Below are 22006 nucleotides of genomic sequence, written 5' to 3'. Positions count from 1 at the left end.
TTGATGTTTTTTCATGTTTCATCATATTAAGACATAAATAGACAATACATTCTACAACGTGATTGCAGCAGAACCTTTCCAAAGGTTTATTGTATTTAAAATTTATTTTGTAAATATTTTTTTATTGATTAATTCTTGAACAAATTCAATTTCCATCCTTTAAGGACATATGGAAGTTATGCCCCCTAGTCCATTCTCCAGAGGTTTTATTTCGGCAAAATTATTTAACCAAGAATTGTTGTACATCAGTAATAGATTTTATGCAGGTTTAAGTTGATGAGACCTTAAATAAGTTAGATGTACAACATTCCACTACTTTATTTGACAGGTATTATGCCCATTGATTTCATATTCTTCCGAATTTGGTTTTTGCATTATTATGATTAGAAGTATTTTCATATTTGAACCAAATTTGGTGTGCATCTTTATTTTAATAAGACCTTGACTTACTTTGATTACTAGAATTCCATGATAATTACATGATGGCCTTTACTGATCACTGTCATCTCACCTCTGTCTTCATGGATTCGAGTCCCAAGCTCAGACAATGTTGATGTGTGAAAAAGTTTTCCAGTAGCTTCATAATGGTCAGTTTGTTTTACCAGGGTTTCCCTTGGCTCTTCTTGCTCCAGTTATGCAGGCTTCCAGGTATAGCCAATCATCCACTGAACAAATGGCACTAAACCCAAAACAAGAAGATGATAACAGGAATTATATTCCCCAGATTGTCTGCCCTCCTGATTTTGGTTTTGACACTTGACTTTAACCAGATTTGACCTGCAGCTTGATAAGGAGACACTTTGAAGAATTGGATTTCCAGTATTCCACATCATGATCTGGAACAATATGACCTTAGAGTGAATGCCCATTCCTCCTTATTTCACAACACGCAAGCTCCTCTTCTTGAAACCCCTCTAAGCATACTAAGTTAGTGGGGACCTTTACAATGTACCCCTTACTAATTGCTCTAGTTTTCACTGCAAGTAATTCACATTAAAATTATGTGATGAAAAAAGATCTTAATACAGGTGATTAAAATGCTGATGACATCAGTATGGACATATGAATCAGAAAGTTTTAATCAACATCAATTAATAGTGTCCGGTGATGTATCAGCGTTGTGATTTTCTATGGCCATTAAACTAACATGTGAAGAGAAGAAAAATATTTTTGTAAAGAAATACAGTGCCGTATCAAATACTGATCTTGGAACATTACTCACAACTGTAATCCCTTGTGTTGGAAAAAAAACATCCTTCATTTTGTTGTTAGTTACAAAGCATGGCATGTGAGGATATTCTACTTTGTAAATAACAAAGAAATTACGTCAATTTGTATTTTGTTCATAATTTTGTGATAGTTTCATGACACTACCATGCCAGAATAAAATATTGTGAAAACTTTAATGGCACTTAAAAAGTATGAGTTACAACAGTATTCACACATGAGTAGGACAGAGATGACAGTACAGCTGAGCTGGTCAATATACAATTGAATGTCACAAAAGAATTTACTCTTATTTTTGGAAAATAATAATAATAATAATATTAGTATTAATAATAATAATAATAATAATGCTTTATTTATAGAGGGTGACTCATTAGTCAAGGACATTTCTCCCTTGAGGCCCTCTTACAGAGAGTATAACAATGCACATTATATGAAGATAGCAATACTTGCTGTTTATTTTAACATGTTTAGTATTAAAATACTAAATTCCGTTATCTGTTAGAAGCACATACATGCTTTTGATATCTCTTCTTAAATACTCTAATATTTTCAGCAGATTTTACATGTAGTGGAAGCTTGTTCCACAGAACTGTACCAGAGTATTGGAAGCTCTTTTTAAATTGCTCTGTTCTTGGTTTTGGTGCTAGAAGGTTTCCATGTGATATTGATCTCAACTGGTAGTGTGTTGAAAAAGGCCTGAATAAGTCCTGAAGATACTCTGGTGCCATTCCATGTAGGCATTTATATAAAAGAACTGCCTTGTGAAAATCTATCCTGTCATATATTGTGAAGCAATTGAGTTTCTGTAAATAATGCTTTTGAGGGATGTTCAATAGATGCATCTAAAACTACACGTGCTGCTCGTTTCTGAAGTTTATAAATCCTGTCAAGCTCAGATTGCAGAGTTTCCCATACAGTTGAATAATAATCCATTGTTAGAAGGATATATGACTTGTAGTATATATTTCGAGTTTCCATAGGTAAATATTTCTTGATTCTGCTGAGTAGGGCAATTTTGGATGACAGTGTTTTACAAAGCTTATCAATATGGTCATTCCATAATAAATTATTATCTACGGTTACACCTACAAACTTTTCATGTTTGACATTTTCTAATGGATGATTATTTAGTGCAAGAGATAGTTCTGGGTTCCCTGACTTGTGTAGCTTTTGTGATGTCCCCAAAATCATACATTTTGTTTTACCTTCTTTAATTACCATCCTATTTTGTTATGCATAGTTTTGGACTCTAATAAGGTCTGAGTTTAATTTCATTTGGATAACTTCAGTATCAGAACTAGTGATTTTAGACATTTTGAAAGTTTGTTTAGTTGAGAAGAAAAATAAAATATAATAAAGATAAATAAATTCATTAGAAAAATTTGTGTAATTTACATATTTACAATTGAATGTTGTATATGTTTGTTTCCTTTTCAGCACGTCTTCAAACTGGAACAAGAGGAATATGCTAAAGAAGGAGTTGACTGGAAAGAGATCAAGTTTATAGACAACCAGCCCCTGCTTGTGAGTATTTTCTCAATCTGATAGTAGTTTTATCTGCTGTTATTAAATAAATTCTATTTATTACAGGACATGAAACGTTATTTCATAAACCCCAGTTTTATTTTGGAAATATTGAACCCATGTTATGTCCACTTATTATGATCACACGTTGGGTTTGTATAATCCTGAAAATGCTTGAATGTTGGTGGGTACCCTGAAAAGTGCTGGAATGTGAGAGCAGCTCTGAAAAGTACTGGACATGTGGCTGAAAACACTCAAAAAAGCCTTGAAAAAGTGCTTACATTTTGAAACAGATGTGCATAATTGGAAAAATGTTTTTACTGATAACAATATTAAGTAAAAATAATAAGATCCATTAAATTATGGGAAACTTAAGTCTTCCTGGAATTGTGCATCTGTGCTTTATACATATTCTATAGGACTTCAGGTTGGGTCACTTCTGTGATCATTTATACTCAGCCTTATTTGGGATTTTGTAGCAAACCTTTGTTTTTTAAAATTTGGATGATGTTTTGGCTGGGCTTTGAAGGCTGATAAAATGAAATTAAAGTATTTTGCAATGAGAAGTATATTTTTAAATCTGACTGCCCTGAAAGATATATCAGGGTTAGAGGGCCAAGCAGTAAGTAAAGTGCTGTGAGTTTTGTTTTGTTGTTTTGTGTTGTTTATTTTTTAAAGGAAATTGACATTGGATCAATGGCTGAAAGTGTTTTTAAGTTCCATCCTAAGAATGAAAAGCACAAAATAAATGTGTGTGTGTGTGTGATTTGGATTTGTAATGTAGCTTTAACAATTGTTCAGTCATATTGCTATGATGTCTACATTGTGGCAGTTTATAGTGATGTCTAGCACTGGGGCATCATACCCCAGACATGTAGCATCATGTTAAACCATACACATCATCCTGACACCAGGCCGACCAGTCCTAACACTAACCTCTTAATGCTGAACTCATTGCCGGGCAGCTGTTAGTAAAATTTGTATAAGTCTTTGATATGACTCTACTGAGGTTCAAACCCACATTCTTCTGCATCGGAGGTGGATGCTGTAACCACTAGGTCACCAAGGCAGTCCACAAAAAGGAATAAAATATCAATAATAAGAATGAATTAAAAATATTTTTGTATTACTTGAAAACTCAAGTAGGACTGGAAACTTAGACAAGACTCCAGCTCCCAAACTGATGTTGACATCATTTCACCCCTACTTTTTCACTCTTCCAGCTGCCTTCATGTCCCGTAGTCTGCATTATCTTCACCCAGGTCTACAACACAAAAGTTTTTGCAAAGTTCCGTTTTCAGAATTGAATGCTTTGATTTGAAATTGAGGGTTATTACACATGATAATCAAAAGTCTCCTTAAGTTCAGGTGCAATTACCGATAGTTATGGTACTTTAAAAAACGTTGTCTTTGAAAAGTGCTTTAGTTTTGTGAAATGTCACTTTGAACCATGACATTAGAGGCATCTTAATGTATTTACTTTGTGTCATCAAGTTTCATTCAGCTGTTTACAGGAACTAAAATGTGTTACTTTTTGTACTACTTTGTGTCATCAAGTTTCATCAGCAGTTTACAGAAACTAAAATGTGTTACTTTTTGTATTATTTTGTGATCATATGAAATTCCTGGGTTTTTTGTAACATAAAGTGAACTGATGTGGCTAAAATTGTGGTCTAATTAATTTATTTCATGATTAATGTGAATTCAGTTACTTTCATGTTTATCTACTGTCTTTTTTTGAAAATATGGTTTTATTTAAGTGCTATAATTTTTTTTGTTTTTTTCCTCAAGTATTATAATAGAAAATGTCATTACTTTTGGTACTTAAATAGAAACAGATAATAACATTACCTTTGGTACTTAAATAGAAATAGAAAATGACATTTCCTTTGGTACTTAAATAGAAATAGAAAATGACTTTTGATGCTTCAGTATCAGGTGTTATACAAGGGTTAGTTTTGATTTTGTTCATTGGATGTTTGAAATCATTCTTTATATATAGCAAGCATAAAACCAGCATGAATTAGTATGATGTGGAAATTAGTGAATATATATTAGTGTCTATATTTTAATTCTCATTTCCCAATAAGTTATTTAGTGCCTTGGGTTTTAATTTACAAAGATTTGCTTACTGTGCAGAATTTGTCATCATCAGCAAGATGATTCTGATTATTACAGTTGTTATTGACCTTGACATAATTGTTATTGAAATTTTCATCCTTATGCTAGCAGCAGAAACAGCAGCTGTAGTTTTAGATGAAGATGTAGTAAGAGGAGGAGGAGAAGGAAGAAGAAAGATTATTAAAATATATCTTTATAATTCTTAGCTTCCAGAATAATTCAATAAAAAACTCTTATATAAAATTTAGTTTTTAGTTTACCTGGCTATATTGCTAATTTAAGTTATGACAGGCATCATCACTTATCTATCCATCAGCAGCTGCTCACTGCCACTGCAGATGACATATTTCTGATCTAATTTTGATCAAACTTGGAATATAGGTTTATATTATCATTATCTCAGATGAGTTCATTAATGAGAAAGGTCCATGCATGTTACTGAGGTTATCATGCAGCTAATTGAATAAATGTGTTACCAGTCTGGAAGCCATATTTCTAATCTGATTTTGATCAAACTTGGAATATAGGTTTATATTATCATTATCTCAGATGAGTTCATTAATGAGAAAGGTCCATGCATGTTACTGAGGTTATCATGCAGCTAATTGAATAAATGTGTTACCAGTCTGGAAGCCATATTTCTGATCTGATTTTGACCAAACATGGGATTTGTAATTATATGATCAAAAATTCTGCATAAATTTCATAATGAGTGAGATCCATGCATTTTAATGATTGGCTGATCTTATGCCACTCTGGAGACTGTATTTATGGTCTGATTCTTTGTAAATTGGCTTAAATTAATGAGATTTCAGATGAGTACAGTCATGAATAATATTCATGCATATTAATGAAGTGATCTTACTTCTGATTGGCTGTGTTTGTCAACACACTAAGAACCATATTTCTGATCAAATTTTGAAAAGACTTGTGAAAGAGTCTCATATCATAATGATGTTGAATGAATCTGATAATTAGCAAGATTTAAACTTATTCATGTATGCTGTCTTGCATCTGATTGGTTAATCTTGTTGCAGAATTTTAGATTGAAAAATAAATAAGCAAATATCACCATTGTCTTTGACAGAATCACTGATAAATTAGATCTGCTGATATTAGAGAAAAACTTGCATATGATTAGCTGAGTTTGTGACCTCTCTGGAAATAGAAACTTCATTTCTTTTCCAATTTTGATAAAACTTGATATGTAGGTCTATATCCTCAAGATAATGGATAAGGAAGAAACTATGAATGTTGATCATTTAAAGATTTATTTTAATAAAATAGGTAAAAAAAATCTCTTGATATATAATTTACATAGGATTTAATTCTTACAGTACTACACAAACCTTTTTGTTATTTGAGTCAGATGAGTGATGTCAGACCCATTGGGCCTCTTGTTACTTTCAGGACCTGTTTCTTGCAAAACCAATCGGCATTTTGTCCCTACTTGATGAAGAGAGTCATTTTCCAAAGGTATGATATACCATTCTTTAAGTATAGTTTTTCATTTCTTGTCTCACCTTTCAAGACGTTACACTGAACATTGCCTATAATATTAACATTATTTAATTTCTATTCATCCTGTACATTTAACTAGTTTGTGCTTAGTTTGAATTCATTTTATTAGTGCCTAATTGACAGGGTCCAAGGAGTCCTTTAGCATACATGTTGTCCATCTGTCCATAAGTCCATCCAGGTGTTGTTGTTGTTGTTGTTGTGGGGTTTAACGCCATTTTTCAGCACGATAGGCTATACATCCATCCAGGTGTCCATCAATCCCATCAACAATCTGGTTTCCGCAAGATAACATTTCTAGCAGTTGTTGGATTTTTGTTAGATTTGATGTGTTGCTTTGTATTGATGAGATCTTGAATGAGTTTGATTTCTGGTTTCCAGGACATTAATTACAAGAATTGTGCCCAATAATTCTCCATCATTTGGGCTTTGGTTTGTGCAGCATAACATAACCAAGTACTATTTGATTTCAGCCACATTTCATATTCAGCTTTATATATAAGATTTTTGGCATTCCATAAGATTTCTTACATGAGTTATGGCCCCTGATTGCTCATACTAATGAATTAGTTAGCACAGCATGTCTTTGGCAAGGTTCTTTGGATTTCGAACAAATTTGACGTGGTACTTTATATTGATAAGACCTGAATGAGTTGTATTTCCTGTGTTCTATAGCATGAATTACAGGAGTAAATTTGTTGAGTAACTGTCCTTCTGATTTTGGTTTTAAAGCACAGCATTATAATGTTTTGTTGGATTTCAACTGAATATGATATGTAGAGCTGCTCTGATTTTTGGCATTCTGCAACATTACTTACAGGAGTTATGCTGCCTTGCTGCCCATCTTCCTGTGTGGTTTCTGTAGGATATATTTATGAAGGTTTGTTGGATTTGAACCAGATTTTGTGTGTGGCTTTACATTGATGGGTCTTCTAAAGAATTCAGTTTCAAGTGTTCCATGTCATTATTTACAGGAGTTAGTCCCCTTTACCATTCTACTTACTTTGGTTACGCTGTTGAAATAAAAAAAATATTACATTTCCAAGTTCAACAATGCTTGGATAGACAAATTTAAACTTGTGAAGCATAGTGAAAGTAACATACAAGAAAATTATTAAAGTTGAGGAACTATTATTCATTTTATTTATTCAGTTTGGTATGATGCATGTATGCCTCTGACTGCCCATTGTCAGTATGAGACCTTGCAGAGCAAACTGTAGTAAGCACATTACTAATACAGTAGTTACCGTGGTTTTGAGCCAAATTACGTAATAGTTTTTAGGCACAGATGGATAATGATTCATCAGTAGGGCACAGATGGATAATGATGTCTCAGTAGGGCACAGATGGATAATGATATATCAATAAGGAACAGATGGGTAATGATATATCAGTAGGGCACAGATGGATAATGATATATCAATAGGGCACAGATGGATAATGATACATCAGTAGGGCACATATGGGTACTGATATATCAATAGGGCACTGATGAGTTCTGATATATCAATAGGGCACTGATGGGTACTGATATATCAATAGGGCACTGATGGGTACTGATATATCAGTAGGGCACTAATGGGTACTGATATATTAACAGGGCACAGATGTGTTATGATATATCAATGGGGCACATGTGGGTAATGATAGATCAGTAGGGCACAGATGGGTACAGATATATCAATAGAGCACTGATGTGTTATGATATATCAATAGGGCACATATGGGTAATGATAGATCAATAGGGCACAGACGATATATCAATAGTGCACAGATGGATTATTTATGTATCAGTAGGGTATAGATGGGTAATGATAAATCAGTGGGGTACAAATTGATAATGATATGTCAATAGGGCACAGATGGATAATGATACATCAGTATGGCATAGATGGATAATTATGTGTCAGTAGGGCACAGATGGATAATGATAAATCAGTGGGGCACAGATGGATAATTATGTGTCAATAGGGCACAGATGGATAATGATAAATCAGTGGGGCACAGATGGATAATTATGTGTCAATAGGGCACAGATGGATAATGATAAATCATTGGGGCACAGATGGAAAATGATAAATCAGTGGGGCACAGATGGATAATTATGTGTCAATAGGGCACAGATGGATAATGATAAATCAGTAGGGCACAGATGGATAATGTTATATTGTATTATTAGGGTACAGATGCATCATTTGTGGAGAAGCTGAATGTGCACTTTGGAGGGAAAGGATTCTATCAGCCATCCCAGCGATCCAATGATAACAAGTTCACCATTCATCATTATGCAGGAAAGGTGAGAATAAGGATTGCATATTGAAATGAACTTCCTTCTAGCCATTATTCTTAATTGAAATGAACTTCCTTCTAGCCATTATTCTTAATTGTCTTAGTTCATCAGATTTTACTCATAAATATTATGATAGGGTTTCAAGCCTTAATCGATAAACCCTGTCTATGAAAAATGCTTATCTTAAAAAAAACAAGAGATGTGTAGTTAAAGCAGCAAAACGTCTTTGTATCCACTTTTCTATGCTTCCTATCAGGTCTGTATTATTACAAAAAAAGAGGAAAGAAAAGAACAATTTTGATCAGGAAATTAGGGATGAGCTCTAGTAAACCAAACCTATTCAGGTAATTGAAATAGTCTAACCTGTAATTTTAAGTTTTAGAGATTATGAGAGAGAGAGAGAGAGAGGGGGAGAGAGAGAGGTGTAAAAGAATGTTTGATTTGTACACTAACGCACCACATTATTTGACCAAAAGGAAGTAGCTTGTACACTTTATGATATATGAGATTTAATTCTTACAGCTTTATAATATGTGTATATTCCAATGGGACAGTGAGTCATATGATATAACATGTATGAAATTAATCTAACAATCTTGCAGAAACAATTGTAATGAGTGTTATCTCCTGTTCTAACTCCTTTTTCATTGGTTGCTTTAGGTTTTATACACAGCCAGTGGATGGCTTGAGAAGAACAGGGACACATTGCCCCCAGGTGTCATGGAGATGTTGCAGATGAGTACCAATGAACTAGTCAAGTTTATCTTCAGAGGTAAGTATTCCAATCATACTCTTAAGATTTGCCATATGCTTTAGGATTGCATTACTAAATTTAAAAAAATAAATGCCATGGTACCCATAGTACATTAGATATAATTCAGCAATATCCATTGTACCATCTTTTAGAAGACTGGTTTTCAATTATTTTTTTTTAGCAATGTCATCATTGCTACAATGGAATAAAAAAAGGAACACTCAGATAGTACATACTGGATCTTCATTGCATATATTTCTAGATCAGAGCACATACTGGATCTTCATTGCATATATTTCTAGATCAGAGATGAACATTTCAAGGGTCACATAAACATTGGGTTATTCTTTTTAATTCAAGAACAGATAATGGGCAAATATGACAGTCACTGTTTCAGATTATATATTTTGTTGCCTCAAAATGTTCAAGAAATGCTATGCCAGAATTCTGCAAGAACAATTAGAACTGATGAACATTTGAGAAATAATTAAATGTTGAGAACAATGTTTCAGCTTTAAAAGGAATTGTATCTCATTGAGCAAAGGTAACCTTTCAGTTACTGGGTTGAAAGGTTATGTTTGCCTCATGCCTGACACTCAAGAGACAGCAGATTCCAGATCCAATATTTAAGTAGAGCTAGCCATCTCCTTAACATACTATCTGAAAACTATATAGTTTGAAATGTTCAAAATATCTGTGAATAAAACCTTTATATGCCAGAATTTATGAATGATACATTTGTTTTAGGCAAATTCCTTGAATAGGAGATTTCTGCAGGTTGCCTGAAATATAATAATAATAATCATCATCATCATCATCATCATCATCATCATCATCATCATCACCACCACCACCACCACCACTGTTTGGTATATGATATTTTCTTCAATAGCCAAGTCTGAAAGGTAAACCTGCATTCAGAGGTCACATATTTATCAAGACAATTTTTGGCCTTTTACCATGAGTGGCTGATACTGACAGGTTTGAATGTATTTCAGGTCAGATCAAATCTTCAAAACTTGACATTTTCTTGCATACATTGTTATGGTTTTATCAGGCAATATATTGTATTATCATCAGTTTTCATGGTGGACCAGTTTTCATGGTTTTCATTGTTGCCCTGAACCACAAATTTAAATCCCCAACAAAAAATAAGTCACATAGGATGATGACCCTTCCTCCGTTTTCTTACAGTGTTTCATTCCTAGAGATTAACACGGATACTAGTATTTGATAAATGAAGGTCAATACTATAATCTGGTAATTAGTTTTAGCTTTTACACGTGTTACATACTAGTTTAGTTACCTGTTAACACATTAACCCCTGGTCGTTTTCGTCTGAAAATCGAGTAGGAAACACATTTTGAAAGCTATTTCTGAATACATCCGAAAACATCAACTTCCAGGTGATCTCCCGATAACATACAGTCTAGTTGTGTTAGAAACATCGTTTTTCATCGCCTATTTGGCTCGCGCATGAGAAGAAGGGTAAAGTTAGACTTCTTTTATTTATTTATATTTTTTTATTTTTTTTTTATTTTTGCTTAACGAACCCATTATTTTCGTATTGAGACAACTCTTTATTCCAAATACCTATCTTATCCTACTTTTTGCAAAGGTTCATCTGTCTGTTTGCAGTTCATACCGGTTTGCCTTAGATCTGAGACCTGAGATCGGTTTGCCTTAGATCTGAGACCAAAAAGTCTAAAATCTAGACACAAAATCGGATTTCGACCATGGGCAAATTTTGGGTAGAAAAAAATCAGTTCCAAAAAATGAGGTTTTTCCCTCTGTATTTTGTAGTGCACCTTGAAATTCCAGATTATTTGGTATCATTGTAGAACTACATCTGTCGACCTTTCTATAATACCACCCACTTTAGTGTATCTTACATGACCTTGATGCTACAGAGCTCAGCAGTAGGCTACTACCTCCTGCCACTTAAACTCGTCACCATGGGTTAATGTGTTAATGAAACATGCAGTCATCACTTTCAGTGTTGTTGCATATGAATAGGTGTAGCAAAGTTGATAATTGGTATGAGAAATGAAGCATTAATGTTTGATAGATTAATCATTAACTTTAAAATATGTTTTCTTTATTTATTTTTAAGTTATGCATTTTTTTATTTCAAAATTTTCCTAATTATTAACAGTGTAAATCATAATGTGAAATGAATTTTCGACACTACAAAAAAAACAAACAAACAAGAAAACAGAAAATGGTGCATCATTTGAGATCCAGAGAATGGGCATATTAATTTACAAAGTCAAATCAGGCTTTGGAGCAGGTGTAGATGGAAAAATATTTGATATTAATGAAATAGTTGCTGGTGCTTTCATGTTAAGTGTCTTATATCAAGAACAGGAATGTATATTGAAGAAGAATTTTTTTTTCCAAGGTTAGTATAGATGAAGATTTTCTTATGGATTGTGGCAGATCACTCCATGAATCAGTAAATTTTAGTATACACAATATTTTGAGCAAAGAGTTTCTGTATTGATATTGAATGATCCTGTTTGAGTTTTCAGATTATAAGGCAGTCTTTTGCAGACTGTGGGAGTAAATCAATTATATAATCTGGAGATTTGTTCTTGGTAATTTTATAAAAACTGCAGAGATTATTTTATCTTTTGTCTCTTTGTGACAGTATACCATCTAATTCCAAAATAAAGTGTTTCCCAGCAAGCAAATTGTGTTAATACAGAAATTTGGATAAATAGGAAACACGACTATTTCTTTCAGACTTTAGCAACTAATTCCAACACCAGTCTCTACTTCCTGATAAATGTAAACAACCAAAATCGAGCAGTTGTTGTTGTTATGGGGTTTAACGCCATTTTTCAGCACACGATAGGCTATACATGGCAGCCAGAATTAATGGTGGAGAAAGAACCCGGGAAAAACCCTGGAAGGAACCACCGACCCATGAAAAGCTACTGGCAAGCTTTCTCACATACCCACACTGGCTGAATCTGAGATTCGAACCGCCGCAGACAGAGGTGAGATGGCAGTGATCCGTAATGAAGAGCGCTTTAGTCCACTCGGCCACTCAGGGCCCCAACACCCAGCAGTGCTAGCCTCATGTTGATTTTTATTAATTGGCATCAGGAATGTCAACTCTTCCGAGATACATATTGTGAAATGGGTCTGTTGAGGTTGTAATACTCAGTCATTTGTGTATGACATGGTCCCTAAACAAATGTATGACATGGTCCCTAAACTATGTACTTATTTAAAAACTTCATAATTATTTTTTTTCTTATGTCTATTTTTGTCCTTCCCTAAATTAATTAATACAATTTCCTTTACCTCACAGCTCAGGTGACAAGAACTGGAACCCTTGCTTTCCAGATGAGGAAATCCACAAGAAAGACCCAAAAGTCAAGAGTAAGTTCAACTTTATCTGTTATACTTGCCAGCTAGCTTGCTAACTAATCAACTATTCACCATTCTTTTTGTTGGTTATTTAAATTTCAACTCAAAATAATCCCATATCAGTACTAAGCTAAAGATTATTGTAAGTCATTTATAATTACCTACAGACAGATGGATAGACACGTGTAAAGAAAAGAGTCTACTGTATGTCTCTATATGACAGATGCTTACTGTACTTCTCTGATGATACCCATGCCTGATGATGCTGTGAAATGACCATTTTTCTTTGGTTACCAATTTTGTGGATTTTGAAATTGCTGCAAACCATAATGTAAATACAGAGGAAACAGTTATTTTGTGGGGAAACAACAAGACAGTGATTATACTGTAGAAACAGCAGGAATGTTATCCTGCTGTGGAAACAATTGGACCCATTCTCTAATTCATGCATTTAGCAGAAGCACAAAAATTGATGTCAAAGAAAAATGATTGAATTCACAGTAAGCCCATACTTATCTTTACTAAATGTTTGATTTCTGTTTTTAAAATGAGTAGTACAATGAAACTTCGCTCCCAACTGTTAGCTCATTTAGTCAGTAGACCCACTAGGGTATATACGAGAAATATGTTTAATGATATAATTCTTGAATCATGTGCATTGGAATCTTTGTTAAATTTTTTCACTGTGTGTCATTAGATGATAGAAAAACCTGAATAGTAATGAAAAAGATTTTCAGTTTTAAAAGGAAAAAAAATGTTCCAATGAGCTGCTTCATATGATTTATTTTTAGAATACTTCTAAAGGAGGTTTTGCCGATGCTAGAAAAAGGAAGCAAACACTAGGAGGACAATTCAAGGTAAACGTCACTTGTACATTTTATTATTTATATGATAGTACTGCAAAAGGCATACTTGGCTTTCAGATTTATACCCCCTCCCCCCAAAGAAAAGAATATGGCAAAAATAATATTTTTATACTCCTACTTTTAACGAGGTAGGGTTATGTGGTAACATTTGTGACCATGTGTCAATCTTTACACTGGTATTCAATCTTATTTTAGCACAGCTAGTTATGCAGTTTTTGATGACTTGCTATGTTACTAGGCAAATATCATGGTCCTACCTGAAGATGTGCATACTTTGTAACTAGGCAAATATCATGGTCCTACCTGAAGATGTGCATACTTTGTAACTAGGCAAATATCATGGTCCTACCTGAAGATGTGCATACTTTGTAACTAGGCAAATATCATGGTCCTACCTGAAGATGTGCATACTTTGCTCCTAGAATTTGTTGTTAGAGATTTTGCTCTTTTTGTCTTGTAGCAGTGTATGTTACAGCAACTAGTGCTGCAGTTTCTTCTTTGAATGCATTCCTTAATCACATTAATGTTAGGAAGGAGATGCACTACCTCAGTTTCAGTAATCATGGAAAGACAAAACATTTCGTCTTTCCCATCTATGTTCCATGTTGACAAAGGGAAGACATTCTTTCCAACCCTTTCCCTTACCTCCCATTACAACCACAAAGTGACTTTGTTGTTTACCAGTTTTTAGGTCTTGCTTAATACTGCATACATTGCATCTTGAACCTGTTACAGAATGTAACTTAATCTTGTGGATCATTGACCATCCATTGACAGAGACTATATTATTGACCATCCATTGACAGAGACAGTATATTATTGACCATCCATTGACAGAGACAGTATATTATTGACCATCCATTGACAGAGACAGTATATTATTGACCATCCATTGACAGAGACAGTATATTATTGACCATCTATGACAGAGACACTATATTATTGACCATCCATTGACAGAGTCAGTATATTATTGAGTGTAAATGTATTTTGTATTTTACTACATGTTGCAATAAATCTTTTGTGAAATTTGTTGATATTTATGTGAATTTCTGTCAGTTGTGGAGATTTTTTTCTGACCTTGTGCTCCAAGACAGTATCAAGCTAAAAGGACGTGTGAGATCTGCCATGCATGTTCGAAATGTTATTCTTTAGTTACATGCAGTGTTTACATGCAGTGTTTGTGAGTCATGGTCAGAGAACATCTTGTCCTTAGTACTGTGATAAGGACTAAAGATGAAGGAGGGACACTATAAATCAGAGAGATGGACCACAGCATAATAAGTTTACAGATGAATACATTGTCACTGGCCAGCAAGGTGGAGCACACATATATGGTCCTCGCCATCCAAAGTGACATATCCAATGCCCACAGTGATTGTTACATCAGGACAGTTACAGGTGTAAAAACACATGACTTGTGGAGTTGGTGCAAACACTTTTTCCAGGCTTTGTTAGAGTTGTAGATATGGCAGCTAGTACAAGTGTGATCCAGTCGCCTGATTATCCATTTCACTGCACCCATCTGGCCATCAAGCCAAGAGCTGGCTGGCTAACATGCATATCTTTAATACAGGCAGGACAAACCATGGCATTCACCTGGCTGCTAATGCACCCAGCAGCTCAAAACATTAAGGCTTTAGTAAGAGATCAAACCAAAGACAGGGATGATGACTTAGCCGTATTCCTGCCCCTGGGATGTTTTACATTGATGGTGACAGAATACCCAATGAGGACATCACCCAGACAAAGTGCAGGGATAACCTTGATGTCTTACTGTATGCTCATCCACTAATAGGATATACATGATACAGTTTATGAATTTATGCAGACTTCTTTTTACTGTTATATTACTTTTGCCAATTTCTGAGTATCCAGCCCCGTTAGCTGCAAGCCAGGCCTACAAGGTCAGGGCTTCATTGGATTTATATGACGAATACAAACAGCCATCCTTCCATCTTCTTCTGAAGTCAGTGAAGATTAAAGAAATTTATGACTGCCTAATTGATAAAATATGGGACCTGGGCAATTCCTAGACTTTATTTTTGGAAATCCAGATACCAGTATTGTTCTCTTTATGCTTTTATTTGTCTTGTCCACATTCAGCACTGAGCTGCCATCCTTGGACAGATACATTGTATGGGTCAATTTGACAAAGTGGACAAAAATGTCTTGCATGACACTTCCAAGTTTGCATGCAACTTGATTGATCTCTCATAATTGCTTCATTTGGCTTTCTTTGCAATTTCTTGGCTGGCTGATAAAACAGGTAACAATGTTCCATTGGAATCTCACATTGACAAGGTGATAAACAGGGTCTTGGATCAATGCCCTAATAGCTTTAGCTAACCTGAATCACTCATCCACCCAAAAGATGCACCATTCTTTGACATTTCAGTTAGTGACTTTTCGCATACTGTTGCTGTTTGATGGTAAACTTCAGGATTTACAAGTGGGCATCACAAGAACTGCCACTTCAGCTTACCTTGCCATCTACAACTATATTCAAGCCAATCTAGTCACACTTTCTTAATTAGTGATAAAATTCACACGGGATTCAAAAGAAACCAGTAGCTGGTGATCATTCACTATGTATTTATACTGGAATTCCCAGCCTACATTTCCAGAATTCAAAAAAGTTCATTAAATAATTCTATTTGGGGGAATGATTCACAAAGTTAAGATTAACATCCTCAGTTTGATACAGATTGGTCTAAGCCGATACCATGCATCCTATTTCCAATTTAGCATCATTAAAAGTACTTGCTTAACACAAGATTCATTCTGTGTCATTGAGAACCATAAATGTTCAGTCTCTTTAAGTTTCCGTTCATACTCAGTCAGTCACAATAAGGAGTGGTGATCACGAGCCACTAATGCAGCCAGCTAGAATTTTTCCCTAAATAAAGAATAAAATGCTTATTTTTGTAACAAATGATCACAGTCTTTTATTAACTGTGCAGTACAATGGGGACAGCATGAAACAAACTTAATAAAATTAGCGGGAGATGGGGCTAACTCCTGGTTAAAGGGATGTAACTCTTCTGGTCTAAGGGATGTAACAGCCTCCTCCATTTACTGATTCTTATAACATAATGTGATGAGATAATGTGTTTCCTTGATAATATTTTTCCAGTCACAGTACATGTGCACCTTCTTAAGACCATTTCCCCACAAGTATGTTCAGAAAACATCATGCACATCCATTTCATTAGTAATTGATAATGGACAGAATTTGATGCCAGTCATTTGAAGGGGAGACCACTTTTGCCTGACACCTACCATGGCAAGCAGATGACTGCACTTTGTTGCTAAAAGATGTGGTGAACATCTTTCTTTGGCTAAGGGATGGACTTGTGAGATAGTGGATGTACTCCAATATTGTATTAGTTATGACTGGGTAAGCTAATATTATTGAAAAAGTATTACTCTAGAATTGGTTTGCACAAGTAATTTAGTGAAACTTTTATGCCATATTTTCTTTGCATCTAAAGTACATTAAAAACATTTTTTATATGCCCACCATATTGTCCATCTCTCGAATCATCTGTCTGTAACTAGTTGTCTTCTGCCTACATTTACCAGACTTGGTTGATAGCTTGCACTCAGGTTGAAGAAGAATTGTATATAGAGTTTATAGAAGTCATTGACTAAAAGAAGAAAGTGGTTTTTGCAAAGAAAGTTGTGGAGTTCATTTGCATCGTAATACAGGCAGTTAGTGTGCAAAGATATTTTTATGTAAGTTTTGAGCTTGTTTATGGTAGTAAGTGACTTTGGTTCTATTTCACAGAAATGAAATTTGTCAGGGAAGTCTCATATGAGCAATTTGTTGGCCATAAGTGAGATGGTAATATGTAACATTATAAAAAAGATTATGTACAGTAGAAACTAGATTATATGGGACTTTCTTAGGATATGATAATCCAGTCTGTTGGAGAAATATTTGGAGGCTGTGGTGTTTGTATGCCTTTGGATGAATCTGAAATTTGGACATTCAGGGTTTGGATAATCAATTATTTACAGCATTGTTGACAAATAATTCCCAACATCGTCATTACAACATAACTTTCAAGACAAGACCATGGGTGTCAGCCTCCTCAATTCATCAAGTGTTTCATTTGGGCTTATTATTAGATACTGATACCTTTGGTAAACATTTGCCAAAGAATTTTAAAATGAAGTGAGGGGTGGGGCTTATTATCAGATAAATGTTTGTTTCATCATCTGCTTTAAATAAAAGGCCAAAAAAACAGCGTAAGTTGTAGAAAATTGAAATGTTTTGAAATGGGGATTGCATCATTTGTGACTGTGGTTTTATCCCTCAATAATGATACCATTTTTTTCTTCTGCAGAATTCTCTTCAAATTTTGATGGAGAGGATGACCTCTGCATCACCAATATTTGTACGTTGTCTGAAGCCAAACCATCTGAAATCACCAGGAAATTTTGATGAAAAATACATCAGGGAACAGGTAATTGAAAGACAAATCTTTTTAGTGTTTTCTATCTTTCTACAAATTTGGGGTGCTTTGATGAGGAAGTAGTTGAGCCAGCCCTGTTACAGTGCAGTCAATATGTGCGCATTTAATTCAGACTTTTTCTTTGACTTATTATAATTTTATACACTGTCCATCTAGCCATCTTTTTCTCTGGCACAAAATTAATGCGTAGTTTGTCCCAAAGTTTTGTTTGCTTGCGGTGTTCATTCCAGAAAGAGGAAAAAAATGGGGCCAAATGGTCCCTACAAGGTCAGAAAGTTGGGTCATTTAGAAACAATGGGTTACAAAAATCCTTACTTGGGCTTTTGAAGTAAGAGTAGCATAAAAGAGTGCATGAAAACCATACATTTTTGCTTTATTTTTATATTGTTGGACTCTTTTTTATATATAAAGCAGTTAAATCCTTCAGTATTTTTGCAAGCAGTCATTGTCAGTTTATCAGGAGTGACCTAAATGGTACCCGTTCTCCTCCAGAGCGACGTCCAATAATTCGAGCACTGTCATTTTTGCATTACTATTAAAAATAAGATCCATTAAAATGAATGGCTTCACAGTAAGTCCACACCAGTGATGGCTGTGTCACAGTGGTGTTATTTTTGCATTACTATTAAAAATAGGATCCATTAAAATAAATGGCTTCACAGTAAGTCCACACCAGTAATGGCTGTGTCACAGTAAGTCCACACCTATGGCTGTGTCACAGTAAGTCCACACCAGTAATGGCTGTGTCACAGTAAGTCCACACCTATGGCTGTGTCACAGTAAGTCCACACCAGTAATGGCTGTGTCACAGTGGTGTTATTTTTGCAAGGAGCTTTAATGACAGATCATGTCAAGTGCTTTCTTGGCATGGACTCTGCAGAGGAGACAGCACATTTCATGGGAGACAGCACTTTTCATGGGAGACACCACATTACATGAGAGACACCTGTTTCTTGGGAGACACCAATTTCATGGGAGACATTGCATTTCATGTTATATGTATCACAGTTTGTCATTTAAATCTTGGATGTCGTTTTATTTCAACTTCAGCTTCTTTACACTGGGATGTTGGAAACAACAAAGATCAGAAGAGAGGGTTTTGCGGTACGACCAGGCTTTGAAGAATTTGTCAGCAAGTAAGCACAAGCTCTTTATTTTAACAAGGAATGTGAAACTTTCTCAATACTCAAGACATCTTAATTTTGTCCTGTTTTTTTTTACCAATTTGTTCAACTCCATGTCTGTCCCTGGAAACTTGTTAGCGGCATTGCACAAAAACTAGTTGATGTTGACAGATGAAATAAAATGATCTACATTTTTTATGTAGACAAATAAATGATCTACATTTTTGATGTAGACAGATGAAATAAATGCTCTACATAGTTGATGTAGACAGATAAAATAAAATGATCTTCATAGTTGATGTAGACAGATGAAATAAAATGATCTACATAGTTGATATAGACAGATGAAATAAATGATTTACATAGTTGATGTCGACAGATGAAATAAAATAATCTACATTTTTGATGTAGACAAATGAAATGAATGATCTACATAGCTGATGTAGACAAATGAAATAAATGATCTACATTTTTGATGTAGACATGAAATAAAATGATCAAAATTTTTTGGATGTAGACAGGTGAAATATATGATCTACATTTTTGATGTAGACAGATGAAATAGATGATCTAAATTTTTGATGTAGACAGGTGAAATAAATGATCTAAATTTTGGATGTATACAGATGAAATAAATGATCAACATTTTTGATGTAGACATGAAATAAATGATCTGCATAGTTGATGTAGACAGATGAAATAAATGATCTACATAGTTGATGTAGACAGATGAAATAGATGATCAAAATTTTTTATGTAGACAGGTGAAATAAATGATCTAAATTTTTTATATAGACAGATGAAATAGATGATCTTAATTTTTGATGTAGACAGGTGAAATAAATGATCTAAATTTTTGATGTAGACAGGTGAAATAAATGATCTAAATTTTGGATGTAGACAGATGAAATAAATGATCTAAATTTTTGATGTAGACAGATGAAATAAATGATCAAAATTTTTGATCATAACTGGATAAGAATATCTGGCTACTAAAACAATTTTTCCTTTTTGCTAACTTAGCACAGTGGTGCAAAAATCACGTGTCATATGCAAATGAAATTTAATCAGAGTTTGCATGCATGCATAGATATCCTGATTAGAGCCTCATGCCACTAAAACAATTTTTTATTTTCATGTGCCAGCCAAAAGGTAGAGTATTAATTGTTATAACCTTGACCATTGGTTGGTCTCGACATATCTTTTTTTCTGATACTTATGTGGTTTCCACACAATAACTTTTGTATCACACCATTTGCCTTTACAAAACTTTGTGGATATCTTGCACATGGGATAGTAAAATAGTCAGTTGATTTTGGGGTCCAAATTGCAAAGAATCAGGTCACTATGACAGAAAAAGAGGTTTCATTGACAGTAACTTTAGTTCAACACCTTAGATCTGACTTTGTATATGGCTTGCACATAGAATAAGGAAGGAACCAGTTAATCTTGGAATCAGGTTAATGTCATTCTGGCTGAAAATTTAAATACAAAAGTTCTTGACCCTGTCTCTTAACCTAAGTATTCTATGGATTTCACAACATTTTGTTTTGGAGTCTAAAGGTAAAAAGGTTGAGGCCATTACCATACACCAAAGTTTATGGAAGGTTTAGAGTTCGAGTAAGAAAGAAGTATCTTGATTCTGGAGTCAAAGGTAAAAGTCTTTATCACTCAAAGAAAATAGTTTGACATAATACCTTTTGTTCTTGTGTTTGTTCCTTTATCAAACTTTGTGAATGGTTTGCACTTAGGGTAAGAATATGATCTATTGATTTTTGGCTCTAAAGGTCATAGGTCAAGGTCATGGCAAGTTGATATGAAAAAAGAGGTTTCTACACTGTAAATTTAATTCTAAACTGCATACATTAACCAAAAAGTAAGATCATAGTGACCAATTGGTCAGTAAGGTCCAATTTCAGGCATGTACTTTTAGTACCTACACAGAATAATAAGGCAAAAATCTTGATAGCATCTTTGCTGAGAAACCAGTTGATATAAATTGTGACATTTGCATGAATATACGCATATACCTTGTTTAGATTTTCAGCAGTTCAGTCAGTTGGCCCATTTTAAATAAATTTTTGAACTCTTTGGACTTGAATATATTTTTGCCTGCATTGGGGGCATACTTGATTTGCAAACACAAATCAGTTTTGTAGTAGTAATGATTCTTTGTAGAGATACCTTGCCTGCTATTCCATTCCTATTCATTTCTCATAATTTACATGTAGTTTAAAAATTTAAAGATTACAATAAAAAAAAATATTCAGATTTTACACTTTTATATCATATTTAATTCCATTTCTAATAAGATTACCATTAAAGAGTGAGATGAACTAAGAGGCAATCTGATTTGATGGAATTATTTTGCAGGTATACAAAAGTTAATTGACTGACTAGTGTATTAATAGTTTCATTTTGGAATTTAGTTGTATAACAATTCAAATGAAAAATGAAATTCTAGATTCAGATGAAAAATTGAATTCTACAGTTAGTGAAATTAAGATTTTAAGAAAGGTTTTGGCAGGAGGGAGGTAAAATGTTATTGCACCCTTAAGAGAAATTATATAATTAATTTTTGTCTCACCAGTGAAGTATAAACAGGTAATATGGGTCACTTTCTAATGTCATTGCCCTTTTTGTCTCAAAAGGATCAAAATCATTCTCTGGTACATGTGTATGAATAGTTATTTCACTTAATGACTGTATCTTGGAGGATA

General features: G+C 34.1%; 1 protein-coding gene across 2 annotated transcripts in view; it reads left to right on the top strand.

The window, feature by feature from the left end:
* Nucleotides 1-22006, top strand: part of LOC149801489 (myosin-IIIa-like) — a 122015-nt gene that overhangs the window by 57016 nt on the left and 42993 nt on the right. For both annotated transcript variants that reach the window (XM_089955655.1, XM_089955654.1), the window contains exons 12-19: nt 2668-2754; nt 6286-6351; nt 8573-8689; nt 9344-9455; nt 12757-12827; nt 13607-13672; nt 18034-18153; nt 19213-19298. In XM_089955655.1, the coding sequence (XP_089811781.1) occupies nt 2668-2754; nt 6286-6351; nt 8573-8689; nt 9344-9455; nt 12757-12827; nt 13607-13672; nt 18034-18153; nt 19213-19298 (725 nt within the window). The remainder of the gene's footprint in view (nt 1-2667; nt 2755-6285; nt 6352-8572; nt 8690-9343; nt 9456-12756; nt 12828-13606; nt 13673-18033; nt 18154-19212; nt 19299-22006) is intronic.

The sequence above is a fragment of the Sinohyriopsis cumingii genome, chromosome 4 (genome assembly GCF_028554795.1).
Source record: "Sinohyriopsis cumingii isolate HCF-2022 chromosome 4, ASM2855479v2, whole genome shotgun sequence".
Taxonomy (NCBI): Eukaryota; Metazoa; Mollusca; class Bivalvia; order Unionida; family Unionidae; genus Sinohyriopsis; species Sinohyriopsis cumingii.
The sequence above is the reverse complement of the archived record's forward strand: the minus strand, read 5'-3'. Positions and strand labels throughout refer to the sequence as shown.